This window comes from Pituophis catenifer, unplaced genomic scaffold, assembly GCF_029215685.1.
Source record: "Pituophis catenifer annectens isolate HBS135680 unplaced genomic scaffold, rPitCat1.0.hap2 SCAF_2, whole genome shotgun sequence".
NCBI lineage: Eukaryota > Metazoa > Chordata > Lepidosauria > Squamata > Colubridae > Pituophis > Pituophis catenifer.
In genome coordinates, this window is record NW_027256882.1 from 36495492 (window position 1) to 36518257 (window position 22766).

At 38.5% G+C, this 22766-nt stretch overlaps 1 protein-coding gene across 1 annotated transcript in view; it reads left to right on the forward strand.

The window, feature by feature from the left end:
• LOC139310130 (vomeronasal type-2 receptor 26-like) overlaps positions 1–22766 on the forward strand; it is a 51099-nt gene that overhangs the window by 21903 nt on the left and 6430 nt on the right. The window contains exons 3-5 of the mRNA XM_070934287.1: positions 7993–8132; positions 17190–17475; positions 18684–19520. Coding sequence (XP_070790388.1) covers positions 7993–8132; positions 17190–17475; positions 18684–19520 — 1263 coding nt within the window. The remainder of the gene's footprint in view (positions 1–7992; positions 8133–17189; positions 17476–18683; positions 19521–22766) is intronic.

The following is a 22766-nucleotide window of genomic DNA, read 5'->3' on the forward strand; positions in this document are numbered from 1 at the left end:
AATGATTCATTCCTTGACCCGGTCGAGGTGGGTGGCAATCGGGTGGTGGCTCTATGGCAAGGCCGGAGCCAGGGAATGGTGAATTACCTGAACCGGTCGAGGTGGGCAGTGAATGGGTGGCAGCTGCAGGGTCTCAGGGAATCGCATGTCCCTGGGCCCGGGCCCGGGCCACGGCACCCAACCCAATTCGAAGGGCAAGCAGGCGGCATGCATTGCTTACCTTTGGTGAGCTGAGGAGGTGAGGTGACTGGTGAAACAAGCTGGTGGGCCACATGGCAAAGGGAACTTATATAGGGTGAGAGTGGGTGGGTGGGAGTGGGTGGGTGGGAGTGGGTGGGTGGGCCCAGCAGCTAGAAGTAGCAAGTGAGATGGAAGAGGCAAGCGGGCAACCAGGGATGATTGCTATGGTTCAGCAAACTGATGCCAATCATCCCTACCGGTTCTCCCAAACCGGTCCGAACTAGTAGGATTTTACCCCTGCTGTAACTGTTCTTGGTATGTTTTAGCCTCCAGACCCCTAATCATTTTTCTTGCTCATCTCTACAGTCTTTCCAGTGTTTCAATATCTTTTTTATATTGTGTTGTTCGGAACTGGATGCAGTATTCTAAATGTGGTCTTACTAAGGCTTTGTAAACCAATATTAGAACTTCATGGGATCTTGATTCTGTCCCTTTATTAACGCAGCCTAGGATTACATTGGCAGTTTTGTCTGCTGCCACACATTGTTGGCTCATATTTAAGTGATTGTTTACTAGGACTCCAAGATCCTTCTCACAGTTACTGGCGTTAAGCCAAATTTCACGTAGTCTGTACCTATACTGTTGGTTTTTCTTGCCTAAGTGTAAAACCTTTCTTTTATCTATGCTGAATTTCATTTTGTTAGATAGGGGCCCATGTTCAATTTGTCAAGATCTTTTTGGATCTTGAGCTTGTCTTCTGGAGTGTTGGCTATTCCTGCCAGCTTAGTGTCATCTGCAAATTTGATGAGTTCCCCTTCAATTCCCTCACCTAGATCTTCAAAAGACATTGAAGGTGCTGGGCCTCAAATGGAAATTTGGGGTTCCCCATTGCTTACTTCCCTCCATGTGAATGAGGTTCCCCAGAGGACTACATGTTTTTTTTTATTGAAAAGTTTTACAAAAAAGAAAAATTCCACCCCCTGTTCCCCCCACCCTTTGCCCCCTTCATCCCACCCTCCCTCCCGACTTCCCAGAGCAAAATACAAGGTATTTCATTTAATCAAATATAAACTAGATTAATCTACTTATCCTCAAAGTACTGCCTCTCCCACTGACACCTTAACTCCACTATAGATAACCAAATACTTCTAATACTAACAGTCATTTATTGATTGATTGATTGATTGATTGATTGATTGATTGATTGCGATTTATATGCCGCCTTCATAAGCTATTTGATATTTTCTTGTCTGATACTTATTTTGAATATAATCAATCCATCTTCTCCATTCCGATACGTATCTTTCTTGCGTGTGGTCCTTCAAGTATGCCGAGATTTTTGCCATTTCTGCTAGGTTTGTTACTTTCAATGTCCACTCTTCAATAGTAGGCAAAGAGTCCTTCTTCCAATATTGAGCTACCAGCAGCCTAGCTGCTGATACTAAGTTCAAAATCAATTTAGTCTCTGAAATTGTACAGTCTGTAGTTATACCCAATAGAAACAATTGAGGAGTAAATTTTAACCTTCTTTTCAAAATGTTCTGCATCACCCACCAAATTTTTATCCAAAATTCCTTGATTTTCTTGCAAGTCCTCCATATATGATAATAGGTTGCATCATTACATTCACATCTCCAACATTTAGCTTGCAAATTCGAGTACATACATGATAATTTCTTAGGATCTAAGTGCCATCTATAAAACATTTTATAAAAATTCTCTCTCAAATTTTGTGCTTGCGTAAATTTAACATTTCTGACCCAAATCTTTTCCCACGTTTCCATCATCACTGGTTCCTGAAAGTTTTGTGCCCATTTAATCATACAATCTTTAACCAATTCAGTTTCTGAGTCTATTTCCAGCAATGCATTATACAACCTTTTAATATGCATCTGACTTTGATCTCTAATCTGTTTCACCAAATTTTCCTCATTTTGCATAACCCCAATTTTTTGATCCTCCTCCATCTAGCTTGGAGCTGACCATACTGAAACCAAGTAAGAATTATCCCTTCTTCTTTTAATTCATCTAGTGATTTCAATTGCAACTTGCCCCTTTCCAAAAGAAGAAGCTCTTTATAAGTAATCACCACTATTCTTTGCTCTGTACTTATATTTTCTATTACATGTCTGGGGTTTGCCCATATAGGTATCTTGTAGTTCAGCTTATATTGGTATTTTTTCCAAACCCTCAACTATGCATTTCTAAGTATATGACCCTTGAACACTTTATCCACTTTTTTTTCATACAACAAATAAGCATGCCATCCATATAACAAATCATAACCTTCTATATTTAACATTCTTTCTTCAGTTAAGTTAAACCAGTCACTAATTTGTGATAAAGCTGCAGCTTCATAATACAATCTTAAATTAGGCACTTTAAGGCCTCCTCTCTCACGTATATCCTGTATAATTTTCAATTTCACTCTTGGTTTCTTCCCAGCCCAAATAAAAGTATTAACCCCTTTCTGCCATTCCATCAGATTTCCATCTTTTTTAAGCACTGGTATCATTTAAAACAAAAATAAAAACCTAGGTAATACATTCATTTTTATTGCTGCTATCCTTCCCAGTAATGATAGTTGTAACTTTTTCCATTTTTCCATTTCTTTCTGTACTTTTTGCCAAAGAATTTCATAATTGTTTTTGTACAATTTCATATTTGAGGACTACATGTTGAATATAATTTGTTAGCCAGTTACAAAGCCACCTGATGGTGGTGTTATCTATTCCATGTTTTCAAGAATGTGAGATAATGAATTATTTGGATGAAGGGATAGATGGGGAACTCATCAAATTTGCAGATGACACCAAGCTGGCAGGAATAGCCAACACTCTGGAAGATAGGCTTAAAACACAGAAGGATCCTGAAAGACATGAACATTGGGCGCTATCTAACAAAATGAAATTCAATGGAGAAAAAAGTAAGGTTCTACATTTAGGCAAAAAAAACAAAGTGCACAGGTACAGTATATGTGGTACCTTGCTCAATAGTAGTAACTGTGAGGGGGATCTTGGAGTCCTAGTGGACAACCATTTAAATATGAGGCAGCAGTGTGCAGCAGCTGCCTAAAAAGCCAACACAGTTGCAGGCTGCATAAACAGAGGGATAGAATCAAGATCACGGGAAGTGTTAATAACAGTTTATAATTCCTTGGTAAGGCCACACTTGGAATACTGCATCCAGTTTTGGTTGCCACGATGTGAAAAAGATGTTGCGACTCTAGAAAAAGGGCAGAGAAGAGCAACAAAGATGATTAGAGGACTGGAGCTAAAACATATGAAGAACGGTTGCAGGAACTGGATATGTCTAGTTTAATGAAAAGAAGGACTGGGGAGACATGATAGCAGTGTTCCAATATCTCAGGGGTTGCCACAAAGAAGAGGGAGTCAAACTTTCTCCAAAACACCTGAGGGCAGGACAAGAAGCAATGGGTGGAAACTAATCAAGGAGATATACAACCTAGAACTAAGGAGAAATTTTCTGACAGTGAGAACAATTAATCAGTGGAACAACTTGCCTCCAAAAGTTGTGAATGCTCCAACACTGGAAGTTTTTAAGAAGAGATTGGACAACCATTTGTCTGAAGTGATGTAGGGTTTCCTGCCTAAGCAGGGGGATGGACTAGAAGATCTCCAAGGTCCCTTTCAACTCTGTTCTTCTCTTCTCTTCTCTTCTCTTCTCTTCTCTTCTCTTCTCTTCTCTTCTCTTCTCTTCTCTTCTCTTCTCTTCTATAAATATTTGAAAAACAACTGTAAAATACTGGAGAATGACTGAAAGAAGCTTCCCATGAAATGCTGAATCAATCTGTTTCAGACTGTAGTGGTGATTTAAAGAAGTTGAATTATTCAGAGTACCTCTAATCTGGAATAATAGCAAGAAAAATATTGAATAAAGGCTCAAATTGAAATGTTTTTTTTTCTGCAGCTTCATAAGTTCCTGAGAAACTTCCAACATCACAATATTTCCAGAGATGGGATTTCTTTTGATGAAAATGGAGTTCTTGTTGGTGACTTTGATGTCATGCAGTGGACATCAGTTTTGAACAAATCAGACATGAGGGTGAAAATTGGGAATGTAGAAAGACAAGCCTCCTCGGAAGTCAAGATTTCTGTCAATCAAAGTGCCGTCCAATGGCCAACTTTATTTAACAAAGTAATTGAGGCTGCTTGGATTTTGCTCATCTATTTATCTCCATCTGATCAGAAATAATTCTTATTGAGGCCAATTGTACTAACTTCCAAATAAGAGACCTCAAAGCCTCATTAATTCATTAGATATCATTTTACTTTAGAGGTTTTACAATAATCTATCAAACACTGGAACCTGCTGCATTGTATTGTGGGATTCACAATCTATATTATTAAACTGGAATATATTGCCACAAGTTATAGTACATGAAATTATCTTGTTTTCAGAAAGAGATAATCCAGAATGTCTATGGAGATTCTCAGTCATCCAGGTCACAATTGTGCCAAAGGTGCTTTTTCAAAAGGCACCTGGACTTTGTTTTCCCTTGAAGATGTTTCACTTCTCATCCAAGAAACTTCTTCAGTTCTGACTGAATGGTGGAGAATGGAAACTGCTGAAAAGACTGTGTTGTAAACAGGATATAGATTCAGCAATTGCAGGAAGGTTCCACACCCATTTGCACTCTTCATGTGACCCTGAGGGTACAGATAAATTCCATGGCCCCCGGCCGTGGCCAGGGGACCGTGGCCAGGAGGCCGTGGCCAGGGGGGCTTTTTATCAGGTTCGCCTGATTTCCCAGTTGCATCCCTTTCTGGATCGGGACGCCTTGCACACAGTCACTCACGCCCTTGTCATTTCCCGTCTGGACTATTGTAATGCTCTCTACATGGGGCTCCCCTTGAGGAGCACCCAGAAGCTCCAACTGGTCCAGAATGTGGCCGCACGAGTGATAATGGGGGCGACTCATCGCTCCCATGTAACACCCCTCTTGCGTGAGCTGCACTGGCTCCCGATGGTCTTCCGGGTGCGATTCAAGGTGTTGGTTACCACCTTTAAAGCGTTACATGGCTTAGGACCTGGTTACTTACAGTACTGCATTCTGCCACCGTGTTCCTCCCACCGACCGACACGCTCCCACAGAGACGGCCTCCTCAGGGTGCCATCAGCCAAACAATGTTGACTGGCCACCCCAAGGGGGAGAGCCTTTTCTGTGGGGGCTCATGCCCTATGGAATGAATTGTCCCCGGACATATGAAGAATCCCCGACCTCTGCGCCTTCCGTCGTGCTCTGAAGACCCTATTATTTTAGCAAGCCGATCTGACGGAATAAATGATTTTAAATTGGGTTTAAAAAGTGGTGTAAAATGGTTTTAATTGGAAGTTTCAATTTTGGCCAAAGATTGAATTGTTTTAATATGTTTTTTTAAATTTTGTCTTGTATGTTGTTTTATCATGGCTGTTCACCGCCCTGAGTCCTTCGGGAGAAGGGCGGTATACAAATATAATAAAACTAAACTAAACTAAACTAAACTAAACAGATAAATTCCAAGTGGCCTCAACAACTTTCAGAAAGACCGCTAATGACCAAATGATTGCAAGGAATATAAATCTTTCCATACTCCACCATTCAGTCAGAACTGAAGAAGGTCCTGGAATGAGAAGGGAAACATCTTCAAGGGAAAACAAAGATCAGTTGTCTTTTGAAAAAGCACCGTTGGAAGAAAAATCCAGAATATGAAGGTTTAGCCCACTAAATTGCATAAGAGGCTAAAAAAGTCATTTACATATGATGATACAATGATCAGTTGTAGGAGAGAAAGGTAGGGACTCTAGAAAAAGCTAGATGTTGGAGGTTTCCTGAAAAGCAAAGATGGAGAAAAATGTATATATACTGTATTTTTCAGAGTATAAGACGCTCCAGAATATAAAGCGCACCTTAGTTTTGGGGAGGAAAATAGGAGGAAAAAATCTGCCTACAAGCATCCATCAGTATTCAGCTGGCTAGCATCCGGTCAGTCTGTGAGAGAGTGAGGGCTGTTTGGAAACTGAAACAGTATTTGCTGTGGGAGCAATAACGAAGGAGCCTGGGCATGGCTTAGTTCAATTGTTCTAAAGCTGCATGTTGTGCTGATCTCTGAAACTGAAACTCCTCTCCTCTGCTTGTGTTTTCCTTGCTGCTACAAACTCTGACAGTCCTTGCACAAACAGCCAGGTCAGCTTCAGCACATTATTGCAGTCTGATTCAGTATGAGCAGCTGATTGGCGGGTAGATTGGTCTCCCAGAATACCCCCAATCAGCTGTTCCAGACTGCAGGGATTGCTGAAGACCATTGCTTCCTCTGTGCCTTGCATTTTTGGCTATGTTCGATATATAAGATGCACCGAAATTTTCACACTCTTTTGGAGGGGGGGAGTGTGTCTTATATTCCAAAAAATATGGTAAGTTACAGCATTCTTACACATGCCCTCAGGAGTAACAACTTTTGTAATGGAACTACTTATCTTTGGGGGAAAAATAAGGCAATGAGACTGTTTTGAGATCTACAATGGAGATTGATAGAGAAAGAGAATGATCTTTCATTTGCCCCTTGCAAGTAGAGTAATTAAAGTTCATGCCACTACTTCTTGACTGATTTTGCTCAATGTGCTCCTGAGCTTCTATAAGCCACTTGATTTCAGTAAATCCTTCTAATTCATACAGTATATCATCCTGACTAATCTTTCTGTTTATGTTTAGATGGTGCCTTATTCAAGATGTACAGAAAGTTGCTCCCCAGGTTATGCCAAGCTTGTGAGAGAGGAAGCCCCAGTTTGCTGCTATGACTGTTCTCTGTGTATGGAAGGAACATTCTCTGGGCAAGAAGGTACAATAGGTGGCTCCAAAAAAATCAAGATACAATCAATATTCGATAAAGGGGATATTTGATGAAGAAGTAAGAAAAAAATTAAATTTCTTGAAGGCATCCACAAACTTCCAAGATTGGGCACTATCACCAAATTTGGATGATGTTGAGAGCATTAAAGTATATAATAAAAAGTTTCTGATTTCTATTGAGTTGTTACTTTTTTCCTGGTTTTGGAAAGGAGGACAAGTTTTGAGAGCTGATAATCCCATTCATCTTCATCTTTTAAAAAGACTGTTTGATTATTTTAACTAATGTTGTATAATATCACTGGGCAGAAATATTCTTTGAATATGAAGTAACTGATTTCTGCTGCACTTTTCATGCTCCTACAGCTGCAAAAACAGATTCATGCTAAGCATTTTTTTTCTCAGATGCAACACATTGTGAAAAGTGTCCAGATGACCAGTATTCCAATAAGAAGCGAGATCAGTGTGTTCCCAAAAATATAAGCTTCTTATCCTATCAAGAATTGTTGGGACTCATCCTGGCTTTCTTTGCCATTGCTTTGTCCCTAACCACTGCCTTTATTCTGGGAATCTTCATGAAATACCGAGACACTCCCATAGTCAAAGCCAACAACTGTGAACTCACCTACATCCTCCTGGTTTCACTCCTGCTTTCTTTCTTGACTTGCCTTCTATTCATTGGTCGCCCCGTGAAAATGACCTGTCTCCTCCGACAAACTATTTTCAGTATTGTTTTCTCAGTTGCCGTGTCTTCCTTGCTGGCCAAGACTGTCATGGTGGTGGTGGCCTTTCTGGCCACAAAGCCAGGCAGCAGCATGAGGAAATGGCTAGGGAAGAGTCTGGCCAACTCTATTGTTTTATCCTGCTCTGGTATTCAAGTAGGCCTCTGTATGATGTGGCTGGGAGTCTTTCCCCCATTCCCAGATTCTGACTTTCATTCCCAACCAGAACACATCCTGCTGCAGTGCAATGAAGGCTCTGTCACCATGTTCTACTCTGCTCTTGGCTACATGGGTTTTTTGGCTGCCATCTGTTTCTTGGTGGCATTTCTGGCTCGAAATCTGCCAGGGGCCTTTAATGAAGCCAAACTGATCACCTTCAGCATGTTGGTTTTTTGTAGCGTTTGGATCTCCTTTGTTCCCACATATCTGAGCACCAAGGGGAAATACATGGTAGCCGTGCAGATCTTCTCCATCCTGGCCTCTGGCCTGGGTTTACTGGGCTGCATCTTTATCCCCAAATGCTACATTATTATCCTGAGACCTGACATGAACACCAAAGAACATCTCATGATAAAAAATCATTAAGTTTCTTTGTGCTGGGTTTTATTTTTGTACATTTACATGCAACATGAAATCACATACTTTGAAGTAATGTTTCATGTCTTGTCGCTTATCTTTCTTCATTCCATGTGAATTTTTAATTATAATAATTGAGTAGTAAAGTTGCTAAAACAACTCAAACTATCTGAAATACTCAGATCCTTCAATTGTCCTAATCTGAATTCATATTATGACACAAATAAAATTTCTGAAACCATGCCAGATAAACTATGACCAGAGATGTTCTGATATGGTTTTAGATTAAATTAAAGTCTATGGCTAATGATGATGTGTGTTTTTGTTACTATATAGTTTGGTGTGCTGATGTTATATTTTGTTTTCTGGAGTGATGTTCTGACTTTGTTTAAAAAAATAGTTAATTTCAAATATTATATATATATTTGATTGATCTCTTCTGGCTCAATGATATAAGATCATTTATAGTTTGATAAATGAGATAGATAGATAGATAGATAGATAGATAGATAGATAGATAGATAGATAGACAGACATGGATGGGAGATATCAAGAAAGAGAAAAACAGAGTGACCGATAACATTCTATAGATTAAGAATAGATAAAATATCAACATGAACATCGGAGCAGCTTTAATTTTTTTCTCCATCTCTTTGAATAAATTAATGAGACAAATTATTATTTTTTATAGTCTTCAGTCAAAAGAAAATTATGTACAATTTTGAATAATTCTTTTCTTTGGAATGGGAGGAAATCATGTAGATATGATGTGACAATAAAAATGTGCTTATGAGTACTAAAATTGGTTCCTATTTTTTATCCATGTCCATATCTATTTCAGTATCCATTTCTATTTCCATATACTGTACATACAGTGTCTGTTTCTCTATGTGTGTGTCCTGCCAACCTAGCAATTCAAAAGCATGTAAATGCAAATAGATAAATAGGTACCACTTTTGTGGGAAAGTAAAAATGTTCCATGCATCTTCAGTGCATAATAATTGATTGATTGATTGATTGATTGATTGATTGATTGATTGATTTGATTTATATGCCGCCCTTCTCTGGTGACTCAGGGCGGCTTACAATGCGTTAAGCAATAGCCTTCATACTTTTGTATACACCTGATAAATAGGGCTTTCAGCCCCCCCAACCGGTGTTCTTTTTTATACAAAGTCAGCTTATTGCCCCCCAAATCCAGGTCCTCATTTTATTTACCTCGGAAGGATGGAAGGCTGAGTCAACCTTGAACCTGGTGAGATTCGAACTTGCAGTAATTGCAGGCAGCTGGTGTTACTTAACAGAATTTTAATCCTCTTCTCCACCAAGGTGCATGACCGTGGAAGCATCTTCAGATAAAGGCTGTTATTTGTGAATTAAAAATGCGCACTGCCCCTTGGGTTGGTCATGACTGACAGGGGAAACCTTTACCTAGAAATATATAAAATTGTTTTTGTGCATGTGTCCTTTCTTTGTCTTTGTCTTTTTGTCAGTCAGCCCTTCAGTGTATTACAGATTAGGAAAGCTATATCATATAAGTCAGTGCTACTTTTATCTGACCTTGTCTTGGTAATGGTCTCTCAATGCCATTTTCTCTGCCTTCTGCACTATCTCTCTTTGGATATTGAGAAAGCATTGGAAAAGCAAAGCAATTTCAATGTATTTTTATTCACATACATATCGGTTTCATTCATTATGCTAAACCAGGATTCTAGATTGTCCTAATTTTGATTTCTGTCATTGTAGTGTTGAACCTATCCTAGCCACTTCTAGATTATCTGCAAAGATGAGAAACATTTCCTCCCTCCAACTATTTAACATATCAAAGTGTCCAGAACCCAGCACTCAACAAGAATGAACTCAACAAGAATAAAATAGGATACATAACTCCACAGTCCCTTCCAACTCTATTATTCTATTCTATTCTATTCTATTCTATTCTATTCTATTCTATTCTATTCTATTCTATTCTATTCTATTCTATTCTATTCTATTCTATTCTATTCTATTCTATTCTATTCTATTCTCTCCAAGCAGTTTATATAGTCAGGCTATTGCCCCTAACAACCTGGGTTCTCATTTTGCCGAACTGGGAAGGATGGAAGGCTGAGTCAACCTTGAGCCTGGTGAGATTCGATCTGCCAAACTGCTGGCAGCCAGTGATCAGCAGAAGTAGCCTGCAGTACTGCACTGAACCACTGCATCACCATGGCTCATCATCAACAATAATAATAATAGGTGATTCAATATGTCATGATCTGGAGTTAACTCATTCTGGAGTATCAAACCTTCACTGAAGAAGATGGCCTCATCCACATCAGACAAAATAAGAAGGAATTATACTGGCCCACTGCCTAGTTAAGAGTGTTGAACTGTTTTTCCACATTTAAATCTTTACAATCTCAAGAATAAGTTTGGAGACTAAAAAATAATCAAACTTCCCTGAATATTTCCTTTCTCAACTCTCAAATTAGGATTATTCTCCTGAGTCAAACAAAACTCTTTTCTCCAACGGCACACTTTTATGGCCAAGGCTCATTCCCAATTCCCCTTCTAATTATTAAAATCATGATTATTTATTCTCCTTTGAACAAGGTTTATGGGATTTCTACCACCACAATTAGTCCCCAATGTGACAACAAATGGGATAGACAGCATGTAATAATCTGATTTTTAACAGCCTCCTGTGATGAGATCAGAGTTTGGGGTAAAGCTGGGCAAATACTCTAGCAGTCTGAAATTGCAGATAGCTCTTCCAAATCTGGGGGCAAATTGGACCTTCTTCACTGAAGTTGTGGTCTTTTTGCGATCTCTGAGATTTAGCTCTGTTCTGAAGAAAGAACTCTAGGAAGGATCTCCTGCAGTATACTGTATGTCAAATGTTGCTGCTGCTGCATATACAGCTTTTTCTGCTTCAGTTTCTGTCTCAAATTCCCTGTGCCAGTACGCTGATGAAATGTCCATTTAAGGTGATCATAGAAGAAAAGGAATGGTTCCATTACTACAAGCCAGGAGATTACTGAAAGGTAATTGTGCTCCAATGTCTTTTCTATATATATATATATATATATATATATATATATATATATATATATATATATATATATATATATATATATATATATATATATATATATATATCTTTAGCCAGCTTTTTCGTACGTAACCAAGGTTTTTCTGCAGCCCTAACTCAGTGGAGTCACATCCACATCCATATATATTTGTATATATATAATTTTTTAAATGTTCTTTTAATACAAACATTCCCTCTTTCAGTAAACGGTGAGTACATATTTTTTTTTCATAACAATTAAAATCTACCACCATATTCATTATTTGTATCTATTCTTATATTACTACTAATATTTAACATACCTACTATTATAACATTTCTCTTCTTAACTTATTTGTCTTTATAATACATTGTTTTCATATTTATTCTCCAACCATTGATAGAATAACTACCATATATCATAATAATCAGATTCTTCCTTTCCTTTGATTGAAAGTGTTAATTTATGTATCTATGTATCTGTTCTTTTATGTACACCGAGACTTTTTGCACCAAGACAAATTTCTTGTGTGTCCAATCACATTTGGCCAATAAAGAATTCTATTCTATTCTATTCTATTCTATTCTATTCTATTCTATTCTATTCTATTCTATTCTATTCTATTCTATTCTACTCTATTCATTTCGGCACATTCTAATTTTTTCTTAATCATATTTTCATCCATAGGGATCTCTTCACTTTTACAATTTTGTGCAAATACAATTCTAGCTGCAATTATTACATGAATAATCTAGTATAATCTAGTATTTTCTTTATTATAAGCTTCTGATAGAATCCCCAACAGGAATAGTCCAGGTTTTAAATTGATATGTTCCTGCATCATCTTCTCCAACCACATACCTCCAGCGTCTTTTCTGATTTCCTTTCCCCTATTCCTCACTTTGAGAAAGCCAAGTCATTATTGCTCATCCCAATTTGCTTTAGAGGAAAGGCTCCTGGGGAACCTGATGATGTTGTAAAACCTGAGTTGGCAAAGTTTCTTTTTAAGTTGAATGAATCTTGCCTTGATGGGGTTTTGCCTGCTTTCAAAATGATTAGCTTTGTACTGTGGATTCAGCAACTTATTTATTCATATTTATTTTATTTATTTATTAAGAATAGTTAAACAGTAACTCCCAATAAAGTGATTCAATGATACCTTAGAAGAGAGTGAGATTTCTTGTATTTTCTCCCCACTGTTTCTTCCCTTTCCTTACATTGACTCTATAATTCCTTCCACCCTCTCTGCTCTTTCTTTCCACCCTTTAATAGTTTTGTAGCTTCCCTGTTCCTTTTGGTTTAAATAAAAGGGATACTTTTTAAAAACCAAATTCAAGGAGGGGAGAGACTTTCTGTGATAAGTTAATGTTTAGTTGTCGAGAAATCCTATTGTTAATTGTAGAATATAGGACAATAACTCTAAAGCCATTAATGGTGTTGTTAGTTGGAAAGTCGTGTCCAGTCCATTGCAACCCATGGACAAGTTTCTTCCAGGCCTTCCTGTCCTCTACCATCCCTCAGAATCCATTTAAGCTCACGCCGACTGCTTCAGTGACTCCATCAAGCCACCTCATTCTCTGCCATCCCCTTCTTCTTTTTCCCTCAATCTTTCCCAGTATTAGGCTCTTCTCCAATGAGTCCTTCCTTCTCATTAGATGGCTACAGTATTTGAGTTTCATCTTCAGGATCTAGCCTTCTAAAGAGCAGTCAGGGTTGATCTCCTCTAGAATTGACCAGTTTGATCACCTTGCAGTCCAGGGGACTCACAGGAGTCTTCTTCAGAACCATAGTTCAAAGGCCTCAATTCTGTGGCACTCAGCCTTTCTTATGGAAGCCATGAATATTTTGCAGCATATCTCTAGGTCTAAAGAAGGCTTTCTTAATAGATATCCATCTTCAAATAGGTAATACCACTTGCTAATCTAGCAGTTGAATCCAACTCTTAGTCCTCTTCAGGGTGATATAACAGGAAGAAATCATATCATATGATCACAACCTATACATGTACACTTGGTAGCATCCCTTATTAGCATTCTCGAGGACTGTGAAGAAAACGATCTTGTATAGTTTTTTTGTGTAATTTTGCCACCTCTTCTTAATCTCTTCTGCCTCTGTTAGGTCCCTGCCATTTTGGTCCTTTATCATGCCCAACTTTGCATGAAATGTTTCCTTCTTATCTCCTATTTTCTTGAAGAGATCTCTGGTCCTCCTTATTCTTTTATTTTCATCTATTTCTTTGCACTGTTCATTTAAGAAGGCACTCTTATCTTTTCTAGCTATTCTCTGGAATTCTGCATTTAATTGAGTGTATCTTTCTCTTTCTCCCTTGCCTTTCACTTCCCTTCTTTCCTCAGCTATTTGCAAAGCTTCCTCTGACAGCCATTTTGCTTTCTTGTATTACCTTTTCTTTGGGATGGTTTTAGTTGATACCTCTTGTACTATGTTGTGAACCTCTGTCCATAGTTCTTTAGGCTGTCTATCAGATCTTATTCCTTAAATCTATTTCTCACAGTGGTGGGTTGCTACCGGTTCTCTCCGGTTCTTGCGAACCGGTAGTGGAAATTTTGAGTAGTTCAGAGAACCGGTAAATACCAGCTCTTCCTGGCCCCGCCACCAATCTATTTGCTGCCTCCCGACTCCCAGCTGATCGGCTAGAAGGGAAAAATCAGGGCTCACTTGACAAAGAAGAGGAAAGAAAAACCAAGACACCGTTGCTTTACATTGAGAAGCCAAGAAGCCACCCAACTGATATGCCAGAAGGAAAAAATCACAACTCTTTTCTCAGACAGGAGATCATTTGGCAAAGAAGAAGGGGAAAAAAAAAGACACTGTCACTTTAATTTGACAAGCCAAAAAGCAGCTGCTGGAGGGAGGTTTTTGCTTGCAGATTGAAACAGTTACAATAGTAAGAAACTTTCACACTTTCTTTTTGAGTAAAAAAAGGTGTGGGAGTTTCTTACTATTGTAACTGTTTTCCTTACCTGGCTATTGAACTATAAGAATAATTTTCCTCACTTTCTTCTTCCAAGTCATAATGTGGAGAAAATGATAGGCAGAATCAGTTCTGGTGATTTTGATAGGATTCCTTTGATCCTGACATAACAAGCTTGCTATCTCTCTCTGATATTTCTTTTGGCAACAAGCTCCTAGTAGTGTCAATGGGACTGTTCTTCTCATAGAAATTTCAAAAATGTCTATCGCTTGCAAAGTTCAAATAAATTGAATAATTTAACTGAAATGTCAACTTGCAAAGCATCCCTGGCCTGATCTTGAGTTGCCATAGACCACGGGGATGGGAAACGGACAAAACAGCAGGGCAGCCAAAGACAGATGCACATTCCAGTCTTATGTCTTATGTCTCTCAAGGCTATATCTCAGGGTTGCCACAGCGGCCCGAGAGGAGTGAGCTCTACAACATACAAAGTTGCTCTGTTGGCTAATGTGATTGATGACACACCCAGGGTAAAAGAAGGAAACAGGATCATGATTGGGGTGTAAATTATGTGGAGTCAGAGTTGGCTTCACTTGGGAATCTGGCGACATGAAGCTCCTAATAAATAACTGGATTTCTTTTGAAGCTTGGCTCAAGGCTCAGAACTCTGACATGAATAAAGAGAAGTTGATTATATTTTTGGCATTGCGCTATATAGATATAAAGCTACAGTAAATATGACATGCTTTCATGAAAATCCAAACTGAAGATTTATTTCTTTCTTTATTGGAATTTGTCAAAGAAAAAATAGAACAAGAATAAAAGAATAAAAATACAATGACAGGGACAATAGCAGTGGTAAAATTCAAAACTTTTTTATTACCAGTTATGTGGGCGTGGCTTGGTGGGCATGGTGTGGCTTGGTGGGTGTGGCTTGGTGGGCATGACAGGGGAAGGATACTGCAAAATGCCCTGGGGCCACTACCCCACTCTGGGGCCAGCCAGAGGTAGCATTAGCCAGTTCTCCAAACTACTCAAAATTTCCACTAATAGTTCTTCAGAACCTCTCAGAACCTGCAGAATTTTACCCCTGGACGATAGTAGCATTAGTGCAGTTATGCATGCTCCCTCTACTGACCACTTAAATATGAAGTAAGATCCATGGAAGTCAATTTGTGACTGAAACTGTGAAAATTTGTAGCTGAGACAACTGAATCAGGTAGGGCATTCCAGACTTCAACAACTCTATTACAGAAATCATATTTTTACAGTAAAGTTTAGAACAATTTACATGGAATTTAAAGCGGTTGTTCACGGAAATATTATTGCAATTAAAACAGAAAAAGTCATTTAAAGGTAAAATATTACTATGTTTAATTTTGGATGCAATACCTAAGCCTGGCCACAAGGGACGCAGTTCTAAATTATCCAAACTGAGAATTTTGAGCCTGGTAGCATAGGGAATTCTATTGTGTAAAGAATTGTGCAAGACTTTTCTCGTGAAGTACTTCTGAACCCACTCAATTGTACTGATGTCAGATTTTGGTGGGGATTCCAAACAGTTGAACAATACTCTAAGATTGGTCTAGCATAAGTTTTATAACCTCTAATGAGCTATACAATGTTTCCTGAAAAAAAAGCTTCATCAAATTAACCTTACAACTCTTAATGCTTTTTGAGCAATGCTGTTACAGTGAGCTTTGGAACATAAATCATCTGAGATACGTATAGATAAGGTCCTTAACAAGGTGAGGATCATCTGCTAGATCAATGCCACCTAGCTTATATTTAATATTCTGATTATGTTTACCAATAAACATAAAGACAGAGCATTTATGAATCAAAATTTGAAGTTGCCAAATAGATGACCATTCAGAGCCCATTCAGACACAGAGGATCATCTGCTAGAACCTTTTGGACCTCAGGGACCATAAATTCATAATTTTAAATCCCGCGGACCACTAATATGATCTGCCTAATGACCGGCTGGGTGGGTGTGGCCAACTTGATGTCACTCACGTCGAGGGGCACCTTGCCAGCCTCTACTTGCCACTCCTCGCCTACCCGCCTGGGCTCCTTAGGGCCCCAACAGGAAGCAGTTGTTGGAGCTAAGCAGCCACCATGAGAAAGAGTTGGCAAAACATCTGGCTCAGTTCCAATTGGATCTGACCAAGAAGGAGGCTCAGGAGAAGCACCTCACTGAGGACTACAAGCATTGGCTTTCCATGCAGAGGGAAGACCTGTGGGACTACAAGGCCAGTTACTGGTGCCTGGAGGCTCAGACGGCTAATATGGTCAGCCAATTCCAGGCCATGATGCAGTCTCACTGGAACAAGGCCCTCTGGCTCTTCGCCAGCAGCGGCACTTCCCTCCAAACTTCTCCCAAAGCCCCGCACCAGGAGGCTGAAACAGACCCCAAGTTGGAATTTCTTCCCCCCTCTGACCCACACAAGAAGACCCCAAAGGGGGAGATTCTTTGCAGCAACACAAATCTTCTTGCACATATCCGACCCAGGGGCCGTAGTTTGAGGACCCCTGATTTAGTGCAATATAAAAAATGCAAATAATTTTTCTGAGGACCAGCAAAATTTCACTTGCTAGATCAATGCCACCTTTTTTATTCTTGACATTCTGATTATGTTTGCCAATATGTAAGACAAAGCATTTATGAATCGAAATTTGAAGTTGCCAAATAGATGACCATTCAGACACCATTCAGAATCATAGTTGAGATCACTTTTCAAAACAACAGAATTATCTGTAGAATTGAATAATTTTACATCATCGGCAAAAAGAATGCAATTGCTTTTAAGTTGATCACATAAATCGTTGATATAGAGCAAAAAAAAAAAAAGATGATGAAATTTCTTATGTTGCAGTGAGAACATCTTCTACCACATTCTGCCCTTCTTGTTGGCTGTTCATGAAGTCAACCAGAATTCAAGGCTCTTACCCAACATCACCCTGGGCTACAACATCTATGAGAATTTTTTCAGCGCAAGGATGACATATGAGGCCATGCTGGATGTGCTGTCTACAGGACAGGAGAACATCCCAAACTACAGATGTGGAAGACAAAAGAACCTGCTGGCGATTCTTGAAGAGATGGATTCTGAACTCTTTCATCATATTTCCAATGTCTTGAGCATCTATAAAATTCCACAGGTATAAAGCCAAATGAAATTAATTCCATGTTGTAAAATGTTCAGATTTGCCTAGAAGGCAGCACTTGTATATATTTCTCCAAATAAATTGAAAGTCAGAGAGTAAATATTAGAATAGCTGAAAGAATTTTTAATTCACAAAGTATATGTGTATACATAAAGTGATGGGCTGCTGCTGTTTGGAAAAGTTCTAGCAAACTCGTAGTTCCGGCGATCAGTTGTCCCTGTCAACCTAATTTGGGTTTTTTTTAAAGGGAGGTTATTAAACTGATCCTTTGCTATTTCAAGGGCGGCCCCACAGGCCAGATCTAAGCACCCCACAGGCCAGATCCAGCCCTCGGGCCTTGAGTTTGATACCCCTCGACTAGGGTCTCCTGGTTGAGCAGGTGGTTGGACTATAAGACTTTCCAGCTCTATTCTGATTGACTAATTGACCGAGTGGATGGGTGATCCACAGTGTTATAATGTGACCAGAAGGGTGTGCTCTATGAGGATCACCAATAAACATACAGATAATTCAGAGCTCCCTGGTTTCAAAGGGAGCATAGAAGACAACAGGACAGAACATCAAAGAAACTAGCAAAATCCATGCAAAATTCATCATTTGAAATGTCTCTCAGCAGTGTGGAAAGGCCCTTAGATTTACCATCTGACTTTAATCATTAAAACTGGCACAAACTACTGTTGGAAGAAATATCCTTCTGGGTTCAGTTCCAAGTGGGGGGAAAGACACTGGATTCAAGGAAGTTGCTTGGAAAGATGGTATTAATGGTGGACAGGATCACATGCCTTGATGATGTTGGGTGAAGAAAAAAAGGAAAAGATGCTGAGAGTGACTGAGTTTTATGCCCTCTCTGAATTTGAGCTTTATTCTGATTGGTTGTCAGACTCCCATAGGGCCATACAGGGGCAACTCTGTAGGTCGTGTTTTGAGTCCATGTCTGGTTGAGCCTTGCTGAATGATGATGTACTGAAAGGGCTTTGGAATTGCTATTATGGTTCTGCCTGAAGCAGGTAGATCTTTGTTATGTAGAATGGACTGGCTCAGGCCTTAATGACCCATTGACAAAGGTGGTGGGGAGGCTGAGTTTCTGCCTCCTTTTTATGAGAAATATTCTTCCCTTTTAATATTTCCTAAAATATCTCATTTTCCTAGGAGGGGGTGGGTGCTAACTTCCTACACTACCAATACCTTCTCTTTTATCTTAGATCAACTATAATGTCATCAACCAGATGGCTGAGAAAAACCATCGTTTTCCTTTTTCATATCGGTTGACCCCAAACCAAGAACCTCCTTACTCAGCAATCGTCCAGTTGCTCCTGCAGTTCCAATGGACGTGGATCGGCCTCCTTTCTCAGGACAATGAAAAAGGAGAAAAATTCAAAAGACGCTGGGAAGTTCTCGCTCTAAAAAATGGGATTTGCATTGTCCTCTCAGGAACCGTCCCAGAAGCAAATATGCAGACAAGTGCTGGAGAAACTCACATGCAAGAAAAAAGGGAAAAGTTCTTTTCTCTTATCAAGAGTCAAATAAAAATTATAGTATTCCAACTGGATTTTCAGGCCTCAGGAATGTTAGCAATAATAATACAAACAATTGATATGACTAATACATCCATTGTGGGAAGGGTGTGGATTGCAACAACTTTGACAGCTTTAAGTGTAAGTAGTTTTGACCTCTTGGTTGATCTCCAAAATAAATATGCTTTGTTTTCCTTCCTCATCCAGACAAAGAGAAGGACTCAGTATTATGACTTTAATTCTTATGCATCCATGGTCTTATCGTATGGAAAGGAAGCATTCCAATGTTCTTATTCAAGTCCTGTGTTATCTAAGAAAGTTTGGAAAAAATGCAGAGAAAAAGAGAATTGGGAATTCCCACCCCCTGATGTGATTGCAAGAATCCTGTCTCTGGATTCCTCCGGTATTTCCCAAATAATTCAAATTGTGGCCTGGGTCCTCAGTGCTGCCTCTTCCTCCCAACGGAGGAAGAGGAGAATGCAAGTTGGAGACCATCAACCACCCCAGATTGTACAGCCATGGCAGGTAAGTCTTCTCCTTTGAGGTTCCATTGATTCTTCCCTTCCAATTCATCCATATTAAATTAGATGTAGAAAGGGGTGAGATATTCCAAAGAGCAGTTGCCCAGTTTGTGGTATTTGAGAGCGAGTGTCAATCCTGAAGCTGACCTGACCGAGGCCATGTTGGAGGCTTCAGTGTTGCCACACTGGAGCTGAGGGATAGAGAGGGAGGGGGGAATAGAGATAGCTGGGGTTTTGTAGCCAAAACAAAATATTTACTCCTGGGTACCAAGGACATTCCCACCGATGGTCAGAGGGAGGATGAGTGAAATCACCAGGCAACCAGATGACACCTTGATTGGACCATGTGACTGATTGTTTGGAAAGGAGAGGAAAACTTTTACTTTTAATTAGGAGAAAACTGTGGGAACATTTAGAGCCAGTTTTCACCAGCCTATGCCTATATGATATGTCCAATAAAACTGATATTTGAGGAACCTGCTTGCCTCAGAGTCTTGTTTGCTATGGGCCTATTACTTGGAACCCTGACATTAAACCGACTCTAAATGTTTATTTCTTTTTTTCAAGTTTTTTTTTTAAATTTTTACAAACATATCAATGCGTGAATAGTGTGGAACCTTAGAGACTTAAATTTTGGTACAAATAAAATGATATTCCTCATATTTACTACAGTTGACAAGCGTATATACTTCTGGTAATAGTAACCATATTTTTGTTGAATTATATTCTTACATTATTAGTTATTCCATATTTCAATATGTTATTTTTAAGCCAATCACCATATTATTCAAACATTCTTACTACTACCATTTGATTTCCCCTCTTATTATTACTTCACCTTATTATATAAAGATGTGTATTCCGTTAATCCCCCTCTCTCTAGTTTCAGTCCCCTTTCTTTTCCTTTTTTTTTTAATTTATTGAAATTTATTATAATACAATACAATAGAATCAGTCAGACAGTGCTACTTTTTCATACAGGTTATATCAATTCTTCCTTTATGTTTAGTTCCAGATACATATATATATATCTTAAAATTTGTATTAACTTTCATCTATTTTTTGTTCAGTTATCAGTCCATCTGTACCAATCATCCCACACCGTATAGTATTCTGAGTCCTCTTTTTCATTTAGTTCTAACGTTAATTTGTTCATTTCGTCACACTCTAAAACTTTCTGAATAATAAGTTCCTCAGGTGGTGTATCTTTTCCTTGCCAATGCTGGGCATATGCTATTCTCACTGCAGTGAGTATATATATATTTATATATCTTCTCTTTTTTTTCATATTTAGTCTTTAGTATTTCCAGGAGAAATGTTTCAGGTATCAATTCAATTTTTTCATTAGTTGATTCTTGTAGCCAATTTAGTATTTTTCTCCAATTCCTCTTCTCTTCGGTACAGGACCACCACATATGAAAGAAGGTACCTTGGTGGTATCCACACTTCCAACATTTGGGGCTTACATTTGGATAGATTTTTGCTAATCTCACAGGTGGTAGGTGTCATCTGTATAACATTTTATATTGGTTTTCTTTATATGTTACCACTTTTGTTAGTTTATAATTTCTATTCCAGGACATTTCCCATTCATCCAAATTTATATTATGTCCAATATTTTTGGCCCATGCTATCATTGGCTCTTTTACTACCTCTTCCGCCCTGTCAAACTCTAATAAATAGTTGTATAGTCTGGATAGTATTTTTATTTTCCTGGAACTATCAGTAATTTGTCTAATCTATTTGTTTCCACCTCAATACCAAATTCTTCTATATCTTTTTTGTATCTGGATTGGATCTGCAAATACGGCCACCAGTCAATATATATTCCCTGCTCCCCTAGGGATTGTTTACTTTTGAGATTTCCTTGATTGTCTAAAAGCTTTTTATAGCTAATCATTTTATTGATCTCTAATGTATTTGGGTATATCATGGCTTCCATTGTCGATAGCCAGTTTGGGATTTTCATATATTGTTTTCTTCTAATTTTCCCCCAAACTTGTATTAATGCTTCTCTTATCTTATATATCTGGAAATATATTTGGTCTTTTCTTTTTATCCCACAGGAAGGCGTGCCATCCTTTTTGTAGGTTGTGTCCTTCCAGGATTAAGATTCTTTTATTTCTTAAATTAACCCATTCCCTTATCCATACCAGAGTGGCTGCTTTGTAATATATTTCCCATGCTGGGAGTCCAAAACCTCCCCTACTTCTATTATCTTGTAATGATTGCAATTTAATTCTTGCTTTTTTTCCGGCCCAAATAAATTTCCTAATAATTTTATTAATTTCTGTAAAAAAATATATATCCAAAATGACGGGTACCTAAAACTTTTTTCAATATGATAGAAGAACTAAATTTAACAGATATTTGGAGGATCTTACACCCAAATGAGAAAAAATATACCTTCTACTTTAACCCCCATACATCATGGTCCAGAATAGATATGTTATGGGCAAATAATGAATTAGGGTTGGAAATGGAAACAGTAGAAATTAATCCCAATATATGGGCAGATCATAATCCCCTGGAAGTAAAATGGAGAGTCCCAAAAAGAAAGAAGACTAGGAGATGGAGACTAAACTTACAAGTTTTAAGAGAGAAGGAATATAAAGATAATGGGAGAACTGAGACTATTCTTTAAAGAAAATGAAAAGCAACATACCTCCCTAACTAACCTATGGGACACAATGAAAGCTTACTTAAGGGGGATAACAATAACATACAATGCACATAAAAACAAAGAAAAATGGAAGGCACACAACATTCTTCAGGAAGAAATTGGAAAAATGGAAAAGAAACTCCAACTAAGTCCAGGAGACAAAATAGTCAAAGAGAAACTGACAGTACTGAAGCATAAAATGAATATATTAGACCAGGAGGAAACGGCAAATAAACGTAGACAATCTAAACAATATTATTTCGAGAATGCAAACAAGACGGGCAGATGGTTGGCCTATAAATTAAAAAAAGAACATGAAATGTGGATCATTCAACAATTGGAAGTCATAAAGGGAAACCTACAGAACAAAGAAGAGGACAAAATGAAAATAACCCAAGAATATTACACAGATCTCTATAATAAGGATGACATATTAATAAAAAAAGATTGAAGAATATTGAAAGGAGGAAAAGATCCCACCAGTAGGAGACAAGGAGAGAGAAAGGCTAAACAAAGAAATTACAATTGAAGAACTAAGAGTGGCAATTTAGAAACTCAAAAACAACAAAACACCAGGCCCAGATGGCC